General features: G+C 39.3%; 1 protein-coding gene across 7 annotated transcripts in view; it reads left to right on the top strand.

The window, feature by feature from the left end:
- The first annotated feature begins 853 nt into the window (after positions 1 to 853).
- Positions 854 to 21,802, top strand: part of Trpc6 (transient receptor potential cation channel, subfamily C, member 6) — a 136,886-nt gene continuing 115,937 nt past the window's right edge. For 3 of the 7 annotated variants that reach the window (NM_013838.2, NM_001282086.1, NM_001282087.1), the window contains exon 1: positions 1,129 to 1,585. In NM_013838.2, the coding sequence (NP_038866.2) occupies positions 1,419 to 1,585 (167 nt within the window). In that variant the 5' untranslated portion in view covers positions 1,129 to 1,418. Of the gene's footprint in view, positions 1,016 to 1,056; positions 1,586 to 21,802 lie in introns of those variants that run through there. The other 4 variants (XM_006509850.3, XM_011242359.2, XM_011242360.3 and 1 more) reach the window with 3 other exon arrangements.

Below are 21,802 nucleotides of genomic sequence, written 5' to 3' on the forward strand. Positions count from 1 at the left end.
TGATTATTTAACCAACATTTCTCTTTCCTGGGAGCACTGTTAGGACAGACAGTCCTTCAACTGATTGTCCCTGAATCCTAAAATAGTTGTTGGTATGCATTAAATAGTGATGAATAGTGAGTGAATGGATTCTTAATTTTCTTTTAATTCAACCACTATAAATACTCATTTATTGTGTGTGTGTGTGTGTGTCTGTCTGTCTGTCTGTCTATCTCTGTGTGACTTTCTGTGTGTCTGTCTCTGTGTGCATAGGGTGGGGAATTTGAATGCCCATGTGGATCAATTTAAGTTTTCTTTCTCTGTCAACCCTCCACCAGACTTTTTCAAGCAGGGCTCACTGAATCTGGAGTTTGCTGTTTTGGCTAGATTAGCTGGCCAGCCAGCTTCAAATTAGAGATGTCCTTCACCATGGAAGACTGTTATGTAAATACTGGAGACCTCAACGCATGTCCCCATACTTTTGCTCCAAGCACTTTAACCACTGAGAGAAATCCCATTTGTTCTTGTTGAGAAGGTTTTGATTTTGACAGATGTATGCCAATTGATCAGATTGTTAAAACAAGTTTTCAAAGCAGTTAGGACATTGGAGAAAATACACGATTTATGGCATTCAAATGAATCAGGGAGGATTTTCCTTAAAGCAAGCAGACACCATCGGAAAATGCCCTTTTTCTGTTGGTTTTTTTTCAGGAACCAGGAACATTCCACGGTAAGAACACAGACTGCTCTTCCATTACGTCGGAGCTTGGGAATGGGAGAGAAACATCTCAAGAAAATGAAGGAAGCGTGGAAGAAGGAGAAGATCTCGATTTCTGAGTGTTACTTAAAAGAAACTTCCTCGAAAGCCCTCCCTTGGTGTTACTTAAGAACCCTACTTTGGGAGCAGTTTACCCTCCCAAGCCCAAATAAAGAATGTGCCTGGCTCCCACTAGTTTAGTTTATTCTAGCTCTGTAAGTTGTGGCTTCCAGACAGGGGTCGGCGGATTTCTGGACGGTCCTTTCGATCCCTTTAAAGGTGGGGATCGTGACGGAGGACGTGGGGGAAGAAGGCGGGAGGCGAGGGCTGGAGAGTCACGGTTGACATAGTAACTCTTCAGCGGCTCTCCCTAGCGGCTGCCACTGAGGCCCCGCCTGTGCCCTCTGCCTGGGAGCCTGGGGCCGCCTGTCTGCGCGGTCCGGATGCGCTCAGGTCAAGGTTCCTTTCGCGGCTGTCTCCCAAGCCCCTAACTAGTGACTTCCACTGTGGCGGGCAGGGAAGCCATTGGCAGAACCTAGCCAGTCAGGAATCTGCATCTCTTCCCTCATTATCCTCTCCCTGGCATTGCTTTGCTCGGGTCCAGCTCAGTTGGTGACGCGGCCCCTTCTCCCCAGGTTCCCATCCACGGAAGCAGGGGTGCAGGCCGGCCAGGCACTGTGCCATGAGCCAGAGCCCGAGGTTCGTGACCCGGAGGGGCGGCTCTCTAAAGGCTGCCCCTGGAGCCGGCACCCGGCGCAACGAGAGCCAGGACTATTTGCTGATGGACGAGCTGGGAGACGACGGCTACCCGCAGCTCCCGCTGCCACCGTATGGCTACTACCCCAGCTTGTAAGTATGGGCGAGGGCAGCACGGGTTGCAGGAGTGGGTCCCGTGCGCGCCTCAACAGCCATGTGTCTCCAGACTTCCAGACAAGCGAGGGGTGCTAGCGCAGATGGGACGAGGCTGGCTGCTGGTGAGCACTCAAAGGCTGCGCTCACCCTCAGATTGAGCCCATGTGGTTCCCTCCCCACTACTCCTGTTGGGATACCAGGTCACCACAGGGGATCTAATGCTTGTCACCACAGGGGGAAGGAGAGCTATGCTTGGTCAATGTCTACAGCTCCTGCTACCTTGAGGAACTCTGCTCAACAGGCACGATCTGATCAGGTTCCAGTTTTTGCTCCAGTGATACCTTTTGTGTGATCAGAACTCTAAGGGTCTTTGAAGAAACCCACCATAGTGCACTCTCTAGTTCTACCAAGTCCTCTGGTCTTGAGCACGGATTACTTAGGGAGAGAATGGGCAACCTCCTTCTCACCCTGGAGCTGAGATTAAACGGGGGAGATAGACCTCAGGATTTTGTACCCATAGGATAGAAAAACAGAGACCAGCTCTTTACTAGTGGCATCTCAATAACTACGAGCCTTTTTTAACAACAACAGCACCAGCAGCAACAACAACAACTGACCCCCACTCCCCTCCCATGAGGTTGGTGACAGTGGTGCTGTGAAGGGACAGACAGCAGATAATAGAATGGAGAAACAAAGTCTTCCTTTCTCTTTTGCCCCTGGCAGGCTGTGAGCACTTGTGTAGTAGACCTACAGTATTTCTGGCTCTTTACACCTTCCCTTAATCTCTGCTTGACCGAATACCCAGGTTTCCTGGCCTGTCACAGCCTTCCGCAAGCTGTTTCCTAGGAAAGCCTTTATCAGTTTGGTTAGTTCTTCTAGAGTATGGAGGGGTGGTGATATCCAACCCACCTCCATTGGGGGGTGAGGGGGCTGGCATACCCTGATGACTTAGCTTGGCTTTTAGAGCTGTGATCAGGGCTGAGAGAGTCAAAGCCTGCTGTGGTTTATTTTCTTGGTGAGAGCTGAGCCCCCAGGAAATGGGGCATCTACATTTTCTTGAGGATGAAAAAAAAAAAAAGTTGGATGTGTTTCCATTCATCTGAGCTGTGCAAGTCAAACACATCTACTCTAACTGACCCTTCCATTTCTGGGAAATTAAGATATAATTCAGACAAGATAAAACTCACCTCTTAAGTTATACTGTCCAGTATTTTTTTTCCTAATGTAATAGTCATTACCTTTTGTATCCACAGTCTGTAGGTAATTTCAGGACATTTTTGTCAATGTTATATTTGCTGTCCAATTAGAAATCTCTTTCTTTCTTTCCTTCCCTCTGCCTCCGTCCCTGAGGGTGTGCAGGGGTGGTACTGTGCAGATGTGCTTGCCCACATGTTAGTGTGTAGAGGCCAGAGATGGACATAGATTATCTTCCTCTACAGTGCTCCATATTACTTTTTGGGAGACAGGGTCTCTCACTGACCTGAAGTTCATCATTTTGCTTAGACTGGCAGACTGGACTCTAACCAGATGCCGGGGATGGAATGTGGGTCCTCATGATTTTGCAATAGGCAGTTTTACCAACTAAGCCCTCTCCCAGCCCTAAAATGTTCTGTCTCTTCAGACAGACTTAAAACTTCTCAAACTTTGACAGGCATATGATCACCTGGAGATTCTGCTAAAACTCCAGTTCCCAAGGTCTTAGATGTAGCTGGATGTTAGATATGCTCCTGGACAGTAGAACACTAAAGACAAGAAGATGCATGGCAAGACGAAATAATTATAGAAAAATTAATTGATCCTAGAATTTGATACAAAGCTACCTGCAGTTTTCCTGCGAAGCTGGGCCAGGTGGTCCATACCCGCAGTCTTAGCCGTGTAGGAGGTTTCAAGTTTGAGGTCAGTCTGGGCAGCATGAGGAGATCTTGTCTTGGAACTGAGTTCTGCCAAGCTCTGACACTATTTAGTAACATTCTCAACTAGCTAAATTAAGGGATTTAGTAACTGGATGCCTTTTCAAGAATAAGGTGGTCTCATTAACAGAACATTTTTATTCTACAATTTCTATTTTGATTTATTTCTTTGTCTTCAGGAAAATGTTTTGCTTTAAATACTTATTCTGTTATCAGCAGTGAGATTAAATAAAGTAAGAATTCCAAGTTCTCTGAACACTTTATATAATGTCTTCAAATGTAATTTACTGTTTAAACCACTAATTTCTCTAAATTACTATTGTATATAATAATTTGTATACAATTATATATTCGATAATTGTATATTTAGAACAGGTCTCTAAATATACTATTTAGAGCAAAAGTACTTTTCTCCTTCAGGTTAGGAGTTTCAGCCCACTCTTCATGTGGACAGGTAAGGAACAGGATGCGGAAAGACACTGTAATGGGCTTCACCTCATGATGGGCACCATTCATTGACTCATGTTGAGAGTGAACCATTCACAACAATTTAACCTTTTCTTTCTCAAATCTGTTATTTCCCAAAAAAGTTCAGGGTTATTTTAGTCCACTGTGTTCTCTGTCAAAGTTTTAAGATTTTACAGTCGAATGAAAATATAACTGGAAAAGTTTAACCAGTAAACACCAGTTCTTCCATATGTAAGACACAGGAGAAAATGCTGAAGAGAATTAGTTCCCTTTAGCAGAGTCTTTTAAGCTTGCGAATGGGTGACTTTTGTTTTTCTTTTTCTTCTTCTTCTTTTTTTTTTTTTTTTCCACAGTCAGATGTTTGCTGGTGGATTTGTAGCAACCACTGTTGCATCTCAGGTACAGGGTGGCTAGTTTCTCAAATCTTTGAGATTTCCCTATAAGATTCCAGAGCTTTGTTAATGGCTATTCTGGTGATACAAATTCACCTACTCTCACTAAGAAATTTTCTTTCCTATTTCTCTTCTCTCTTTTTTTTAAAAAATAAGTTTATTTATTTTTATTTCCAAAAATATTTATTTATTTTTATTTCTATGAGTACACTAAACTGTAGCTGTCTCCAGACACACACCAGAAGAGTGCATCAGATTCCATTACAGATGGTTGTGAGCCACCATGTGGTTGCTGGAAATTGAACTCAGTGCTCTTAACCGCTGAGCCATCTCTCTAGCCCCACATTTCTCTTCTTAAGAAGAATGTTTGTACGTGTGGTTTTAGGGCTTGACTTCTGAGGATTGTGGGACTTATCTTGTGGAAGACCGACTGTACATTCTCAAGCTTTGGAAAGTGGGAGTGTAAATATTTTAATGATAGGGCTTTTGAAATAAAGATTATCAGTTTCTTTTCTAACTTCCAATCAGGAATGTCATATCCTATTACAGTCATTTTGAGTGATGAATCAGATAGAGTCTCAAGTCTAGTCAAAGCCCCAGGAGCTCCTTTATTTAAAGGTGTGTCTCTAGTCACACCTTTAAAACCACTATAAAAACTTATGCTACCATAAGTTTTTCTTGTTGCTTTAAACTAACATTATCAGATTGGTCATTGTTTTAGGTTTTTTTTTTCCATGTCATTATTCACCGTCTGAACATAATAGTAACAATTCAATAATTTATAACTCAATGACCAATTGAACTAAATCAACTAGTCTGTTGTTTTGAAACACTTTAATTTCAAACTAGAATTAAAACCACTTGCCACTTGTGTGTGTGTGTGTGGTATGTGCATGGAGTTTGATCCCTGGGGTCTGATCTGGGGAGGGGAAAATTAACTTTGGAAAAATATCCTCAGACTTCTGTATGTATACTGTACAGTAATGTGCACTCCCAATAAGTAAGTGTAAAAATTATACCATTGTAGCAAGCACACTGTAATAATATATGTTAAAATATTTTCAAACATTAGTAACTTGACAGGCTGGGAATAGATATAGCTCCATCGTAAGATGCTTGTCAGCATAGCCAAGGTCCTGGATTTGATCAAAAGTACCACAAAACAAAACAAGAACATTATTTAAATTGCTAAAAAATTATAAGGGATTGCTGTATGTCAGGAACAAAGATACCAGAGAGAATATAAAGTGGGAAAGGTTTGAGCTGTAAATGAGGTGAGAGCTAGAACGGGGCTGTATCTTGACTGAAACCAGGACTCTCAGAATACTGAGACGTTAGGGTAGAAAAACGATGCCCACTAGCACCGAGTCAGAACAGTTACCAGGAAGAAGACATTTCCACCCCTGGCAATTTCAACTGGAGATACTCATCAAGCCTAGGATCTTAGTGTATTAACCCTGACCCTAAGTTATGAAGAAGGAATAGTCCCATCCATTTTGACTGATTAGGAGACTCATCCACGAGAAAGTCACTGAAAACAGGCTCACTACAACCAGTGACCGAGCATACTGGGAAACAGTTAAGTCAGAGAGTGAGGTAACAGCAGAATCCACTACACAGCAAGCTGAAAACAGCAGTGTTAGGGCCTTAGAAACTAAGAATAACAGTGTAACCAGGGCAAAGATGTAAAGTTAGTGTGTATAAAATATCACAATATAAAAACAGAAAACCTTATGGAAAGAATGAAACTTTAAAAAGTGACAGATGGAACATCTACAAAAGAAAAGAGTGCAATTCTATTTTACAAGGTTTTTATCAAAATTATTGACTTATTGTATGTATGCATATATGTGTGAGAATACACTCATAGAAGAAAATAAACCAATTCTATGTTTAAAGTTGATTACAAGTGTGTGTATGTACATGTGTGTGTGGTATGTGCATGGTGACTGCAGGTGACTGCAGCTGTATGCTCCTGTGTGCATGTGGAGGACAGAGCAGGACTTTGAGTGTGATTTTCTATGGTTCTTTGCCTTACTCCCTCTTGTAGTGAGGCAAGGCCTCTCTCTAACCCATCTGCTTCTCTTTCAGCTAGCCTGGTTGGCTCGTAAGCTTTTGGAATCAATTAGTCTCTACCTCCTGATGCTGGGCTTACAGGTTTATGCAACCATATTTGAATTTTTTTCCCATTGGGTTCTGGAGATTTGAACTTGGATCCTCATGTTTGCAGAATAAGCACTCTCATCTCTTCAAACCCCAAAGAGATATTTAATCCCATTTTATATTTCCTATTAAGAAGACAAAAATACACAGGTAGCGTTTTGAACTCAGTGAGAATCGTAATTAACTGTTATTCCCTTTGAAATAACATCAGTAACACTAATGACAAATCCTGAATGTTGGTTAAAGCAGACAAATAGATCATCTATTCATGAAAAATATAACTCCATTTTTATTTTTGAGATAGAGTTTCATTAGTTTGTCCAGGTTAACATTGAGCTCACAATGTAGTAAAGGTCGAACTCCCGCTGAGTGCTGAAATTACAGGTGTGGAGCACCATACATGGCTGAAAATACAATTCTTAGAGAAAAAACTCAATGAAACAATTAAAAATACAATTTGGATATAGAATATTCCAAATGCAGACATATATAGAAACATCAATGACTATCAACCAATGTTTAATGGTGAAAAAGTTTATGTTCTAGAGCCGTGTCTCAGGGGAAGAGCAGGTGTGAAAATCAATGTTGGTTTTGGTTTTCCAGTTTCATTTAGGGATCATTACCTCCCTAGCCACTCACAATGCAGAAGGGTCTCACCCTTGACTTAATGGAGTGGGCTTTGCAGACAGATACACCTTTTTTTTTTTTCAAAATGTTCCATGGCTTGAGGTAATTAATAACCACTGGGAAACACTGATTGTCATGAAAAATGTTTTTACAGCACAGGATTGTACAATGAATGATCCTCAGATGCACTTGGCCATCTGTAGCACTCGCTCTAGTTAGAGTGTTGTTAATGTCTAAGGAAATGGCACATCATTTTTCTCCATACAGTTATGTCCCCTGGGTTGTCAGAAGTAACTTCCCAGGACAATTTGTCTTTTAGAGAGTAAAAATCATTTAAAAATGACATTTTGTTGAGTCCACTCTTCTTTTCTTTCTCTGTTTCATTAAAATGCTAGCTATAATTGGATCTAATGAGTTAAATTACCATTTGTGATTGCTCTTTGTTTAGGAGTGTTCTGCTGGTTTCAATGCAAGGAGACATCTTCATCTTTACACCATGTTTCAATTAAACCCTGGCATTTAAAATTTGGTATGCGTCTCAAGATTCTAAACTGCTGGAGTGGACTGAATCACATTTCTTACACAAACAAGTGTTACAGCTATCCCATAGCACATGGCTGTGACATAACTGGCTTCCCTTTCAGCTAATTGAGGCTTTAGGAAGAGAAGAAAAAAAATACTAAGAAGAATTGTATACAATGCAATGTAAGTTTCTTTTTCTACAGACAGCTGATCCAAAATATTTACATCTATCTGGGAGATCTCACATTTTTGGGATACCTACTCTGTAGTAAGTCTTTTTCTTGTACAAATGTGGTTGAGTCTTAAAAGCAGCCACTTGGCTATTTTTAATGTTTGTTTTACAAATAATGATGGAGAAATTTACAGATGTTAGGCATGAGCAGGAAATTACAAAGCTGGCAAGTTTTCATGTAAGCCCAACCCATTGCATTTCAGAAGTACATGTGGCACGCATGTACAGAAAGATCTTCTATCCTCCCAGCATCCCACACAATCATGCTTGTACACACAAACAGGGCTCAGCACAGCATCATCCCTCCTTTATGCTTTCTTCCTTTTACCATAGATAATATGAAAAGTCACATGCTGGCTCTGATATGTGCAGCCAAGATATCTGTGACATGCTCAATATATTCAGAAGACAGGAAAACAAAGATTGTGAATCTGTAAGACACTAGGCATCTTTGACTATGTCTTTCTATTTTAAAAGTGTTCTCCATCTTTGCTGGTCAGAGTCAACCTACGTACTCCAGACATTTAGTTGCTTTCTGAATCTATTTACTCATCTCTATTGACCTGACATGGTTACATCCAGCAAAGAGAATTTAAATTTTTATTTTGGACTTTTAAATTAATTACCTAATTAACATCCCAGGCACTGCCCACATTCCTGGTTCCCCCCTCACTGAGACCCTCCCCTATTCCTTTTCCTTTTCTCCTCTGAGAAGGTGGATCTCCCCTGGTTATCATGCCACCTTGGTGCATCAAGTCTCTCCCACTGAGGCCAGTCACAGAAACCAACCAAAGAACACACATGTACTGGAATGAGGCTCCCTGCACATATGCAGCAGATGTGCAGCTCAATCTCCATGTGGGCACCCCAACAACTGGAGTGGAGGCTCTCCCTAATGCTGCAACCTACCTGTGGCATTTTGCACCTTTCCATGCTTCAGAGATATTAAGCAGTTCAAACTGGAATAAAAGCTGTGAGGTGTGAGCATTCCAAACTCTTATTTTACTGATAAGGAAAGAATCACATAGCTAAGAGGTTGATGGATGTAAAATATTTTGTTTTCTTACCTGATCATGAATACTTCACATTCAAGAAATGACTCTCCTGAATCCGTTTTAACTTTGACTCTTCAATGGCCCTGTATCCTACACAGTGCTGTCCTAAACGACAAACAGAATATTGGTGTAGGAACAGTTTTAAGATTTATTCATTTACTTATCGTTATTATTATAACTATTATTATGTGTGTGTGCACACATGTGTGTATGTGTGTGTTTGTGTGTACATGTGTGCAGATGCCAGTGAAAACTGTAGAGGGCATTAGACATCCCTGGAGCTGGAGTTTCAGGATGTTGTGATCTCCTTGATGTGGGCACTGGGAACCAAACTCACGCAAGAGCAAGTACTTTTAACCCCTGAGCCATTTCCTTAGCTTCTACTATAGGTTTTTTTTTTTTTTTTTTTTTTTTTGGTTTTTAATTCTCAGTCCAGGGGTGAGACCCCATGGAACATCCCCTCTGCACATTAGCATGCCTACTGATATGGACATTGTTCTGGTCTTGTTTATGTAACTATTTCCAGGAGAGACTGTTTCACACCAGACTGCTTTGTATTCTGGTTCTTATAGTCTTTCTGCCCCTTCTTCCATAATGTTCCCTGAGTAAATGCAGGAATTGTGATGTAGATGTATCCATTGGGGCTGGGCACCCCATGATGTGTTGGTCTTTAATGGGGCTAGGCTATCATGATCTGTTTGTCTTTGATGATGTCTAATTGTGGTTGTCTGTAATGAGCTCCATTTACTGTAAAGAGATACTTCTTTGATGATGGGTATATTTATCTGTGGGTATAAAGAGAAGGTGTAGAATGTGGTAATGCTGGTCTAGCAGAATGATGATTCTTTCTAAGATCTGTGACCTCACTTACTCTGTGAAGTTGGCTAGGTTTCTAGTCCTAGGTTTCTTTCCTTTCGAGTGGGTCTTATGATCAGTTAGGCAGCTTTTGGTTACCACGGACAAGCAAGTACCACTTATTATACCTTTATAATATCTTGTCATGCTGCTCATTGCTGAGATTCATAGATGCTGCAGCTGAATAAAGCTTGCTTCCTTCATTAGCAGCATGCACAGTATTTCCTAGTTCTATGTAGGCTAGACTTCAGGAAGGAGGCTTTTAGTTAGATTTTGCTAGAATCATCCAAGTCCTATATCCTAAGTGTATGGTATCTTCAGCAGTAGGGTCTTACCCTCAACCTCTGGGGGTCAACCATCAATAGAATAGTCTAGACTGTTGGGAGACACTTGGACTCCCCTGACAAACACTTCAATAGGAGATTTCTCATGTCTGCTTTTTTTTTTTTTTTTTGGCTGTGGTTCTTTTGGGGACCATTGTCATATGTGTATGTAGATAAATACATATTTAAATGTCTTATGTATAATTTCTACTAAATGTAAAATAATATTGTTCCTTGAGGCTTTATCACACATTGATGTTATTTGCCCTGTTTCCTCTCTTCTCCTTCTGTATTGACCTCTCACCTCCCTACTTGGATCCTCACCCCACTTGGAGCCCTTCTCTACTTTTTCATTTCCCATTTTATATCACCTGTATCTTACTATTTTCCTTTCAAGAGAGCCCTCCACTCCCACTATAGTCCCTTTGTACTTTCCTGGTTTCTTATTTCATGTTGTAGACTCAGATCTGAAGGTTTAGAGATAAGAATCACAGATGAGTGACCATGTAACAGTTTATCTGGGTCTGAGTAACCTTACTCACTGTGAGCTTTTCTAGGTCCATCTATTTACCTGCAAATTTCATGACTGCATTTTTTTTTACAGCTAAATAGTATTTCACTAATATACAAACCACACTGTAACACATTTATCTGGCCCCTCCATTTGTTATTTAGTGCAATGTTAAGCTCTGAAATCACATATAACAAAATAGACCCTGCAGGATTCATGTGTGTGTGTGTGTGTGTGTGTGTGTGTGTGTGTGCAATAGTGATGATCAAAGAAAAAGCCATCAATTTGAGAGTTGTGGGCACAAAAGGCATGGGAGAGAGAGTACCTGGGAAGGGTTGGATAGGGAAGGGGAAATTATGTAATTTTCTTTAAATTAAAAATGTAGTTTAAAAATAGGAGAAACATATATCCCGTAATTATGAAATATAATGCCCAGTGTGCTGGAACTATGAGGAAATATGAAAGGTTAAGGGCAACCATCTTTTACAGTCTGCTGCAAATTTCATTGGCTTGCACTTTATATTTTCTAGCTGATGATAGAAATATTGTTGGTTCTTTGCTTTATTTACATTAACTTGCTTGGTTCTCATGGGAAACCCAGTGGTAATCACTATAATTTCCACTTGGAAGAGAAGAAAGGAGGAAAGAGAATTTCAGAATGGCCCAAGCTCTTCTTCAGCTCATTGCATTGCTTTTTACAGAGAGCTTATTATTTCACACATTTTTCCTTTAAAGTTTCATAAAAGCCTGCATATAAATTAAAAATTAGAATTAGCTTTAAGGTTAGATTTCTTTGTTTTATTTTATGCATATGGGTATTTTTCTTGCATATATCACATGCATTCCTGGTAACTGTGGAAGTAAGAAGATGGTGTTGGACCCTTTGGGACTGGGGATAGGGATTTCCATGAGCCACTGTGTGGTGCTGAGAACTGAATACAGGTCCTCTGCAAGAGCAACAGGTGCTCTTTGACACACTTCTCTATGGTTAATAATGCCAATAGAAATAATGGTATCTAACACTTAGTATTTCTTCTGTGACTAGTACAGTTCTAGTAAGTTTATTCCATGTATGAACTTATTCAGTTCTCCCAGCATTTCTCAGAGGAATTTATCATCACCTGCATTTTGAGATGAAGATATGATATGTGTGTAAATTAAAGAATTTGCTAAAGTATCCAGCTAATTCTGATCTCATGCAGGGTACCTCCACCATTAATATTGCTTTGATCAAAACTCAACATATTTGACCAATAATAGTTTATTTCACTGTTTAATGATTGTTGGAAATGAATCTTTTGAAAAGACAGATGAGAAACTTTTGTTGCTTTAGTTAAAGGAGTCTTGGTTTGAACTGTGAGACATGTAATGTTTGAGAGAGCTCTGGACATTAGAACAATGCCAGGGAGAGGGAAGACAGCAAGTTTCACTGGTAAAGTGATAGGGAGAGACTGTGAAATGGAAGGTGGGATGGAGAGCCAGTGTGGCAATTTGGCTGAAAGAACATTAGAAAAGAAATGTTAGGAAAATGTGGATATTGTTAGAACACAAATTTTACACACCCCACAAGAGCCTACACTCCAAGTAAGGACCATTGCCCTGAGTGGCACTTCTTAGTGACATGCTCCTATCCTCCCTTAGGAACTCATTAGAAATTCTGCTTGCCAGATCCTGTGCTACAACTCCTGAATCAAAAACTCCAAGAGATTCATTGCCAACCATCTCAGAGTGAATTACACACAACCCCCGAACAGCTGTTTGTCTCATCACATCCTGTCCTCTCTCTTGTCTTGTGAGTCTTTGCTGTTGCATCTATGGCTATTGACAATTACAGAAGTGTGATTACTATAGTGGTGGAGAAGTTCTGCATTTTCTCTGTCCCATATAGCAGTCCTCTGTGTGGTGGAAGATGTGGAATATGCCAATAAAACTGAGAAGTGAATTCTAACTTTGTTTAATCTTCATCAATGTCCATTGTTTTATGTGGCTGGGCCAGAACATTGATCAGTTTCTTGAAGCACTAGCAGAGGAAACATGACTAAAGGGTGCATTGTGTTCCAGGCACTAGCTTAGCATTTTATACGCGCAAACTCTTTAATACCCAACAGAAACTCTATGAAGTAGGCTTATTGTTTCTTTCCACGTTACAGATAGGGAAAAATGTGTAAACTTATGAAGTTATCCTCCAAAAGTCATGTGTTTAACTAACCCAGGTGGGATTCAAACTCAAGTACTTTGATGCTATGGTACATATCTACAATGCTCTTTCTGTACTTTTGGGTAAATAAGGTGATTTTTTTAATACTTTCTTTCAAACTCATATTCCAAATGGGTCAGGAACAAGGGCAAAGATCATTTTCCCAATTATGTTTTAATTTATGATGGTATCCTAAAATGGGAAGTTTTACAGAAACAGACATTTTCATGTGGCTCAATAATTAAAAAAATAAAGAGAAAAGGCTGACAGCATGGCTTGCAATGGGGTTTGCTGTGGGGAGTTCTAGGATTCAGGATGAGGTCACAGTTCTCCGGAAGGCTGGAACTTCCCCAACTGAACCCTGAGCACATCCATTGTGCTCATTCCACTTCCAGTCCTCCTCCTCCTCCTCCTCCTCCTCCTCCTCCTCCTCCTCCTCCTCTTCCTCCTATGCATATTTCTCTCTTCAGTTGCAGATTTTAGTTTTTGTGTCTTCTCTTTCTTTTATGAGATTTTATTTTATCAATTTTCAGGAGAATTAAAAGAAGAAGACACACAAGCATTAGAAACTGCCATGATCATAGCCACTTTGAGGTTTTTATCTCAGGACACTTTACCTCAATTTCTCTCTGTTCACCTAGGCAACTAACTCCATTCTTATCTAGGCAACCACCTCCATTCTTCTATAATATGACATGGCTTTGGCCTTGTGGAGGTATATCCTAGGTGATTTACTAATAAGAATTATATTAACTCTTAAAAATTTACATTTCAAAAAAGTTTTCATGATTATCTCTTAATATATTTATATACCTATATATGTTAAATATATAATCATATATGTATCTGTGATAAAGTAATGTGAATATATATATCTTCATATTTTTATATTTAAACATTATGTATATTCTAAACATGATGATGGATCCCTAATCATTTTTGTTTCCATTTAACATTATTATCATAAATTTTAGGCTATTTAAATTTAGTCCTAGCACTTTCTAAAAGTACAGACTTCTTATATTAAAAGAAAGGGAATATATATTCTAGCTCATTTCATGTATATTTATCAAACAAACCTTTTCCCCCTTAGATTTTGACCAGATCACATATAGAATAAAGGATTGAAAAGAATCACTCTTCTTCAGAGTATCTCAGTTTGCATGGAAATTTAAAATGAAAGTGTTGTTTATATGTGTGTTTTTTTTTAAATAAATGAAAGGTTTGCAAGGGACTTCTTGTATAGACTTTATAAGTACTCATATCAGCCTAATCTGAAGATTTTACCTATTCTCATGAAGTTTGTTCTGCATGTTTAGCCTATATCATTCCAGAAACAACAAATGAGCAGTGACAGCCTTTAGAAGTTTGTAATTTTCATTGTTGTCAATTTGTTTAGCAGGTTTATGTAAAAGATAAGCTACTCAAACAGAAGGCTATACTGTAGGAAGCAATGTCTCATACCTGCCAAACTCACTTAAAATATTGATCTTTTATTGGCAGTAAGGTATCAGGATCGACAACTCTAAGGGTACTCTGGAATTATCAAAACAAACTTGGCCATGATTTATCAAAGGGCAGATGTAAACAATGCACTTAGAGAGGTTTTTAAATCTAATTCTTTATGTTAATAAAAATGTTCATGTGTTGTGACATGATAACAGAATAGATCACTCCTTTCTGTGGATTGACTTGTGGGCAATGATCGATCAAATCAATGCGATGCTCCAGGGAACAAGCTCAGTCTACTGACTCCTGCTGACTGACTGCTGTCCTGGTCTCCAACATCAGTTCTCTTTGTTTTTTCAACCTTTGTGTTTTACCAACAAATGGCTGCTGCTCCTGATGCTGTAGCTCTTCTTCCCTGGGACAGGTTATGCTTGCCTTGTTTCTATCAGGTCATTCCTCAAAGAATCTTCAGCTTTCTCTGAAGTCCACATTGCTTCTCCTTAGAGTTCCCATAATTCTTTGGGGAAACTTACTGGAATTTTTTAGACAGGTGCTCTGATACTAAAGGTAGGGTCTAGGGTTGAGTACTATGCTCATAACATTTAGAACAATGTGATATACAAAAAATGCCTGATGCATGGGTGGATGGTTGAATGAATTAGTCTAGCCAATTCAAATTCATCCACCAATAAGAAAAAATTAAGAAGTCTGATGTAAAGATAGGAAGGGTAGGGGACATATTTTCTGTGAAGCTTCCCTTCATGACAATGACAATCTCTATTTGGCTTTGATCAATAATTGCAATGAAGCACTAGTGCCTTGTGTTCTTTTGATTTCTGAAGTTAGGTGGACAGCTCTTTCTTTTTCACAAGGTGACCAGACATCACTTTAAAAATGAACTGATAAAAAGATATATTGAATAAAATGTAGATACGTATAAGTTTATGGAGAAATAAATCTTTAAAACATGATTTTGATAATATTCCTTTCACATCACCAAGAAATTTTTTGAGTTCTCTGGAAAAACTTCTGGGCAGTGTCCACAGCAGATCGTAATTATTAAGGCTTAACGTCTGTGGTCATAATGTCATGAAAAACCATTCCGGAGAGACTCGCTGAGACGGAGCATGTCGAACTTTACAAATGAAAAATTATTTATATAAAATTCTTAATGTTTTATGTTCCCCACTGTAGAATAAAAATGACTTGCTCTCAAAGAGATCTGGTACATCCTGCTGTAAGCACAAATATTTCTTAATGTTTGTTTTATATTAAAAGTTTGCATCTGATTCCACAATGTTCCCATGTTAACTTCTCCCAGAGAGATGTAATGTGTTTATCTATAACTTTGTGTGTCATTAGGCTGTACCACAAGCTCAGGGGTATTTGTTCTAAAATAGGGAAAAGCCCATGACTCACACTGATGACTGCACAAAAGAAAATATAAACATAACTACTCTCTAAGCTCAGAGCATGAACAAACATACAGCTCATAGGACCCCTCTCAGACAGGAAAAGGAAGTATGGGACTGAGAGGAAGTCCTTAAAGGGTATGGAACAGCAGAGAGGGCTAGTGCAGCTTGGTGAAAGAGTAGGATGCCATGTCACAGAGTTGAAAAAGAAGATATTTTTGAACGGAAGAAATAATAAAGAGCCACCATATGGTCCATGACCAGCTGACCCCAAGCCTAAAGCATCCTGCCTTTGAAGAATCAGGCAAAAGAAAAGCTTATTTCACACCAAAAAGGGGGTTAGTTGTATAATCACCTATTGATATATAAGTCACATGACATGACTCCAAAATCTACAGTTCCCTTGTTGCTAGCTATGTCCTTGTGGCCTAGTACAGAATGTGGGCTCAGAGAGACATCAGCACTCAGTGTGAGCTGTGGGACAAGAGAAACACCAATCTGACCTTGGAAAAACCCAAGCTGCAGAGTGGAGCCATGATGGCTGTCTCCAGACTTAGCAACAGAGAAGACAAGCGTAGAAAAGGCAGGAAGGGAAGATGTCAAATGTGCAACACATGAGTGCTTAGCATGAGGACAGAGTACTGAAGGGGACAGGACTGATGAGGAAGCCTCTAGCTTTGTCAGTCCAGTGGCTAAGCATTTCAGCTTGAAACTTAGAGACTATTTCTCACTACCTTTTAACTAGTAAGGAAACTTGTTGATTTGCTGTTTTTCATGTTCGTTTGTTCCTCCCTGACTCTTCATGTGAGGGTCCTGATTTGCTTTCTCTCATTGCTTGGTTTGGGCAGCCACTACCTGAAACAGGCTAGGATGGGAGGAGACTGCAGAGGTTGCCATTGTGCAACAGTGTTGCCAGGGAAACCCACCCACCATATTTCTAGTCCTTATAGGTTTTACCAAGATTCCTGCAAGCCTGGGAAATGGTAAAGAGTCAAGCACAATGAGCTGTTGTTCCTCCCTTACCAAGTCCAGTTTCAGTGTTGCTCTACTTTGAAATAACCACATGTGTCCAGTTAATACAATAACATTTATGCAAATGAAGGCTTTATAAATGAGTGTAGGTAAATCTAAACTGTAAACTTTGGGTCCAATTCAATGCAACTCTTCAGTTAATGAACAGGCAGAAGTAGAGAGAGACAGCTTCCCCTTTGAGTGCTTCCTGTTGAAACCCAGGTGTAGCGCTCTGTCTCACACATCCATTGCACTGCACACTCTGGTGTCTCTGCCTGGAGTACTGATAGTTTTTGCTTATTTATAGAATCAATTGCATTGGTCACAGTAGTTTAGACTTCACCTTCCTCTAAATTCAGCGGAGACTCCAGCATTTCCACTCTTTATTCTGTGCACAGTACATGTAAATACCCTCCCAACATTTCTCCACTGAGTTATGAGATCTTGCAACAGTGTGCAGAACAAGGCGGGCACTTACAAAACGCTTCCTCCCACTGTCCCCTGCCAGAAGCACATTAAGTCTTACAAGCATTTTTGTGGAGGGAGTGATCCCTGAGTGCTTTGACTCCTCTAATGCTAACTGTGGAACTAAAAGAGAGTGAACAGAAGGCCTTTTGACAGGTGTAGGATCCTGCACAGTTCTTAGTGATGTTGCATAGCTGTTATGTCTACAGGTGAACTGGCTGAATGCAAAGGCACCCTGGAGACTTCTTTAGAGTTTTTATTTTATTGTCTCAGAGTTTTATATAATAATTTCATATTATATTCTCTTCTCTCACTGCCCCTCCCTGGTTGGAGCTCTTCCTTTCAACAAGCACCGCCTCCTATTTTCCTGTCTTATTTTCTGTGTTGCATCCTGAATTTAACTGGAGTTGCTCGTTTGAGTATGAAATGAACAGGAGGTTGCTGACTAGAACATGGGCAACTTTTCAGTGGCTATACCACTGAAGAAAATGACAACCCTCCTCCAGCATCCATTAACTGCTAATAGTTCCTCACCAACTTATGGTGAAATGTTAAAGGGCCTAGTCGTGTTCAGATAGGTGGCCCTAAAGTACTTTTTTTTTGTAGGATAATGGTCCACGCATGGACTGTTATTACAACTTCAGGCTAAAATTGATGTCAAGAGCCTGATCTGATTGGTGGCCAAGTCAAAAGGACTTAGTGGGCAGTTAAAAATATGTACTCAGCCTATGGTGGCATCTGTCTGCTTTTGTTCACTCAGCATGAATTGGAATATTGGTAGTGACGGAGGTGCAGGAAAAGGAAGACAAAGTTGAATGTGGAAGAGACAAAACCCAACATGTAAAGCAAATGTATTAGGGTTGGAATCCAGGGCATATGTAAGACATCTCTTTTCCAGGCTGGAGCAACTGTGACTACCCAGGCTAGCTCAGGTTCATGGTCCTGACTCAGCCAGGGCAGAAGGAGATGGACATTGTTTCTTTCTTGGTATGCTTTATCCCATGACCATGATTGGCTTCCCATTAGAACCCCCTTCCATAATTTCTGCAAATCTAGACTTAAACGGAGCCTCTATTTTCATATGTCTAGCAGTAAAAGATTTTTCTAGTATCTAAAAAAAAAAAAAAAAAAAAAAGATTCCTTGGTTCTGATATTTTTACCTTACATCTGCCCTTTGAAACAGAAAAACCACTCTGACTCAAGTTTGACGAGGTTCATCACTGCCTTTCATAAACATGCCCTGTCATATTCATGTCTGTTATTTTCAGCCCTCCATAGAGCCCATAGAGTCCATTAGACAAAGTGCTTTTCCACTGGGATAAAATTCCTTTTCCACACCAGTAGAAAGAGCAATACACAAGCTCTAAGGAAGATACACAGTTTGAGACATCTACTATCTTCATAAGAGATTTAGTAAAACTAGGATTTCATTTCTTCTAGGATCTGTTGCGAAGGATTAAATTATGCCTCATTTTAAAATAATCTGGGAAATGAATCAGCAAATATAAGAAGCAAATATGAGAAGAAAAAGAAATCCCCAGAGCAGAACTTGATTTCTGACTTGGTGGCTCAGTTTCTGTTCAGTGTTGACACAACCTGAATTATTTGCTACAAATATTTCCCAGAACATTTTTTTTTCTCTTGACATGCAAACTACTGTAACAGAAGCTGATAGACATGTTGAGAGCCAAGTCATTCAGACAGTTACACAAATCTGTCTCCTATGCTGTCATTCAAACATGGGTCATATGGCCTTCCTCTCACCACCATTCTTTATCACTTATTTCTCCTGTGTGTCTAGATGTGACCCAGACATTGACTTTGATAATTTTAGATTTGTTTATTTAAAGAAAATCATAACTTTCTGGATGCTAGATATAATGAATGAACATAGAGAAAGCCTGCAATATTAGTGATGTCAATCATGATGAGAGACCTGGGATTTCCAGTTGCATATTTACAAGATAACCTGCCATAGTTTTGTAGATACTGGGAAAAGACACTAATTTACTTCTTGGTCTCAGGTAATCAGGTTCCCATTATAGCAATGACAGCAACCAATGTGTTTTCAATTCTGAATTGCTTTCCCATGCCCTGATTTCTTCACGGATGTGCAAAAGGATGAGATGTTGCCTGTACCTCCAGAGAGGTGTGTGAGAGAGTTCTGTTTATCTACTGCAGAGAGCAAGAATCTTGACAGGTCCTCAGCTCAGTACAGGGACATTCTGTCTTACAAGACTGATTGCTGTACCATTCTTGAAAACATTCTTATAAAAATTACACTATTGCCTCATCCCAAAGTGTGTAGGGACTCTAGATACAGCTAGAGTTAACTGAATCTTAGGGACATCTTTGAGTTGCTAATAGATAGGCTTATTTTACTGGGAGAAGGAGCTGGGAATTGCTCACATAATGCCTGCACAAGATCAAGCTAGTCAAAATTCCAGTATATTTTCTCCAGGCCTCATTCTACTGAAGCAATAGAAGGAGGGTACTTCCAGGAATAGGCTTGGTGTATTCCAGGAATAACAAGGAAAGAAATCCTGGTCTCTGGAGCATAGCAGAAGATGGTGAGCAGTGAGCTCTAAGATATCCATTTGATTTTTCTCCAGAGAACTTGTAAAGGAATTTATATACAAACTGATTGCAGTAGGAGACTAATTATAGTTTCTTTTACCAAAGCAAAGATACGGTCTGACTTTATTCTTTAAGAAAGATAGACTTTTCAGTAGGAGATAAGGCTAGACACTGGAGACCAGTTAGGGGCGTAATGCACAACAGAGGTGACAGGAACATAAACTATGGTTTTATAAGTAGATATATTTTTAAAGACTGGATTCCAGATAGATGTAGCTTATTGTATAGATATTAGCTGTAGGAAAAAGAAAAAGAGATCAAAGCAGATGTGGTGACCATCTGTTGAGTGGAAGCCAACTGGACAACAGAAGAAATGGAATCCGAGTCTCACATTGGACATTTAAATTGCAAATGCTTATTAGATTTCCATATATGCTCAGAATGGAAGAGTCAGCAGGACCTGGTAATATGGACTTATTATTTAGAGTTAAATATGAAATGGATTTTTGAAGGCATGAATCAAAGTAGACTAGACAGGACATCAATCCTGGGACAACAACAAAAAGAGGAATAAATAAACTGGCCACTGAATTTTCAGCATGAAAGTCAATAATAGCATTGATCAAGAGTGTTCGCTGGCATAAACATGCCTACCTGATGAAATAGGTTGAAGAGAATTTGGGTGTAGAGAACAGAGACAGTGGGACTATTTGACAGTTTTGAAAATGTTTGCTATCTGGACTCTGCCTGTCTCTTTCCTCCAACATATGTCAGGTACCTTCTACCAATTAACATTAGCAGATAACAGTTAAACTGATGTCTTCTACAAATGTCATCAGTACATGGCAGTGAAACTAATGTCTTCTAGCTATTAGCATTGGTAGATAACAGTCAAGCTGAAAGTGTTCACTGAAACAAAGACTTATGAAAAATGATTGCCTCAAGGTTAGTATATTAAGTTAGAGCATAATTGAAATCATAAAATAAGACAGGCTCACTGATGTTTTGATGTAATGTTAGTAATTTTCTTTGAGCCTCATGTAGATTTTGTTTTGGTATATTGTTGTAAGTTTTTAGTTTGTCTCCTACCAACCACAATCAATTATACCATCTTTGAATTATGCAGTCAACCTTTGTTTGTGTGAAATTTTCAATCTTTTGATTGTGTAATGAGAAATTAAATTGTAGAATGGGAAATTTAAAACTGCCTTCAAGCAGCTCAAGGACAGAAATCTTCAAAATTTTGATTTTTATAATTTTTTACAGCTCTGGCAATAATAATAACAATAACAGTAATACTTTTCTTTCTAGACTCATCCTTGTTATCTACAGCCAATATATAAATAACTTCTCATAGAACTCACTGGCTCATTTTATACTTATATCCCATTAATAAGTGCACACTGCTGAGAGAGAAGTATATAGCCACAGTTAAATGCCAGTGAGTATGTCCTATAAATGGAGAACATTAGTTAACTTGTATTCAGATCAGCAGAGTCACTTATGAAAATTCCTCCTACTGATCTGGTGGGCTGTGCCTTTAAACTGAGGTACTCAGACACAAGAAAGAAGATAAAAAATAATTTCTATTGAAAGTTGCTAATTTTCTATGCTTTGATCTTATACATTTTAAAGAAAAGTGATGTTAATTACTTAAACATAATGAATGCCTTAAAGTAATGATAAATCTACATTTTTGTTCTCATTTTTATTGTGAGACAGCACACTCATACATGAGTAATAAACTACCTGATAGAGGGCTAATATCCAAAATATAAAGAATTCAGAAAGCTAGATATCAAGAAAGCAAATAATCCAATTAAAAAGTTGCAGTATAGATAGAATTCTTAAAAGTGGGAACACAAATGGCTGAGGAACACTAAGAAGTGTTTAAGATTCTTAGCTATCTTACACTCATCTGAATGGCTAAGGTCAGTAATACAAGTGACAGCACGTGCCAGCAAGGATGAGGAATAAGGGGGACACTATTGCTGGTAAGAATGCAGACTTGTGTAGTCACTGTGCAAATCAGTATGGACACTCCT

Source organism: Mus musculus, chromosome 9 (genome assembly GCF_000001635.26).
Source record: "Mus musculus strain C57BL/6J chromosome 9, GRCm38.p6 C57BL/6J".
NCBI classification, from domain to species: Eukaryota; Metazoa; Chordata; class Mammalia; order Rodentia; family Muridae; genus Mus; species Mus musculus.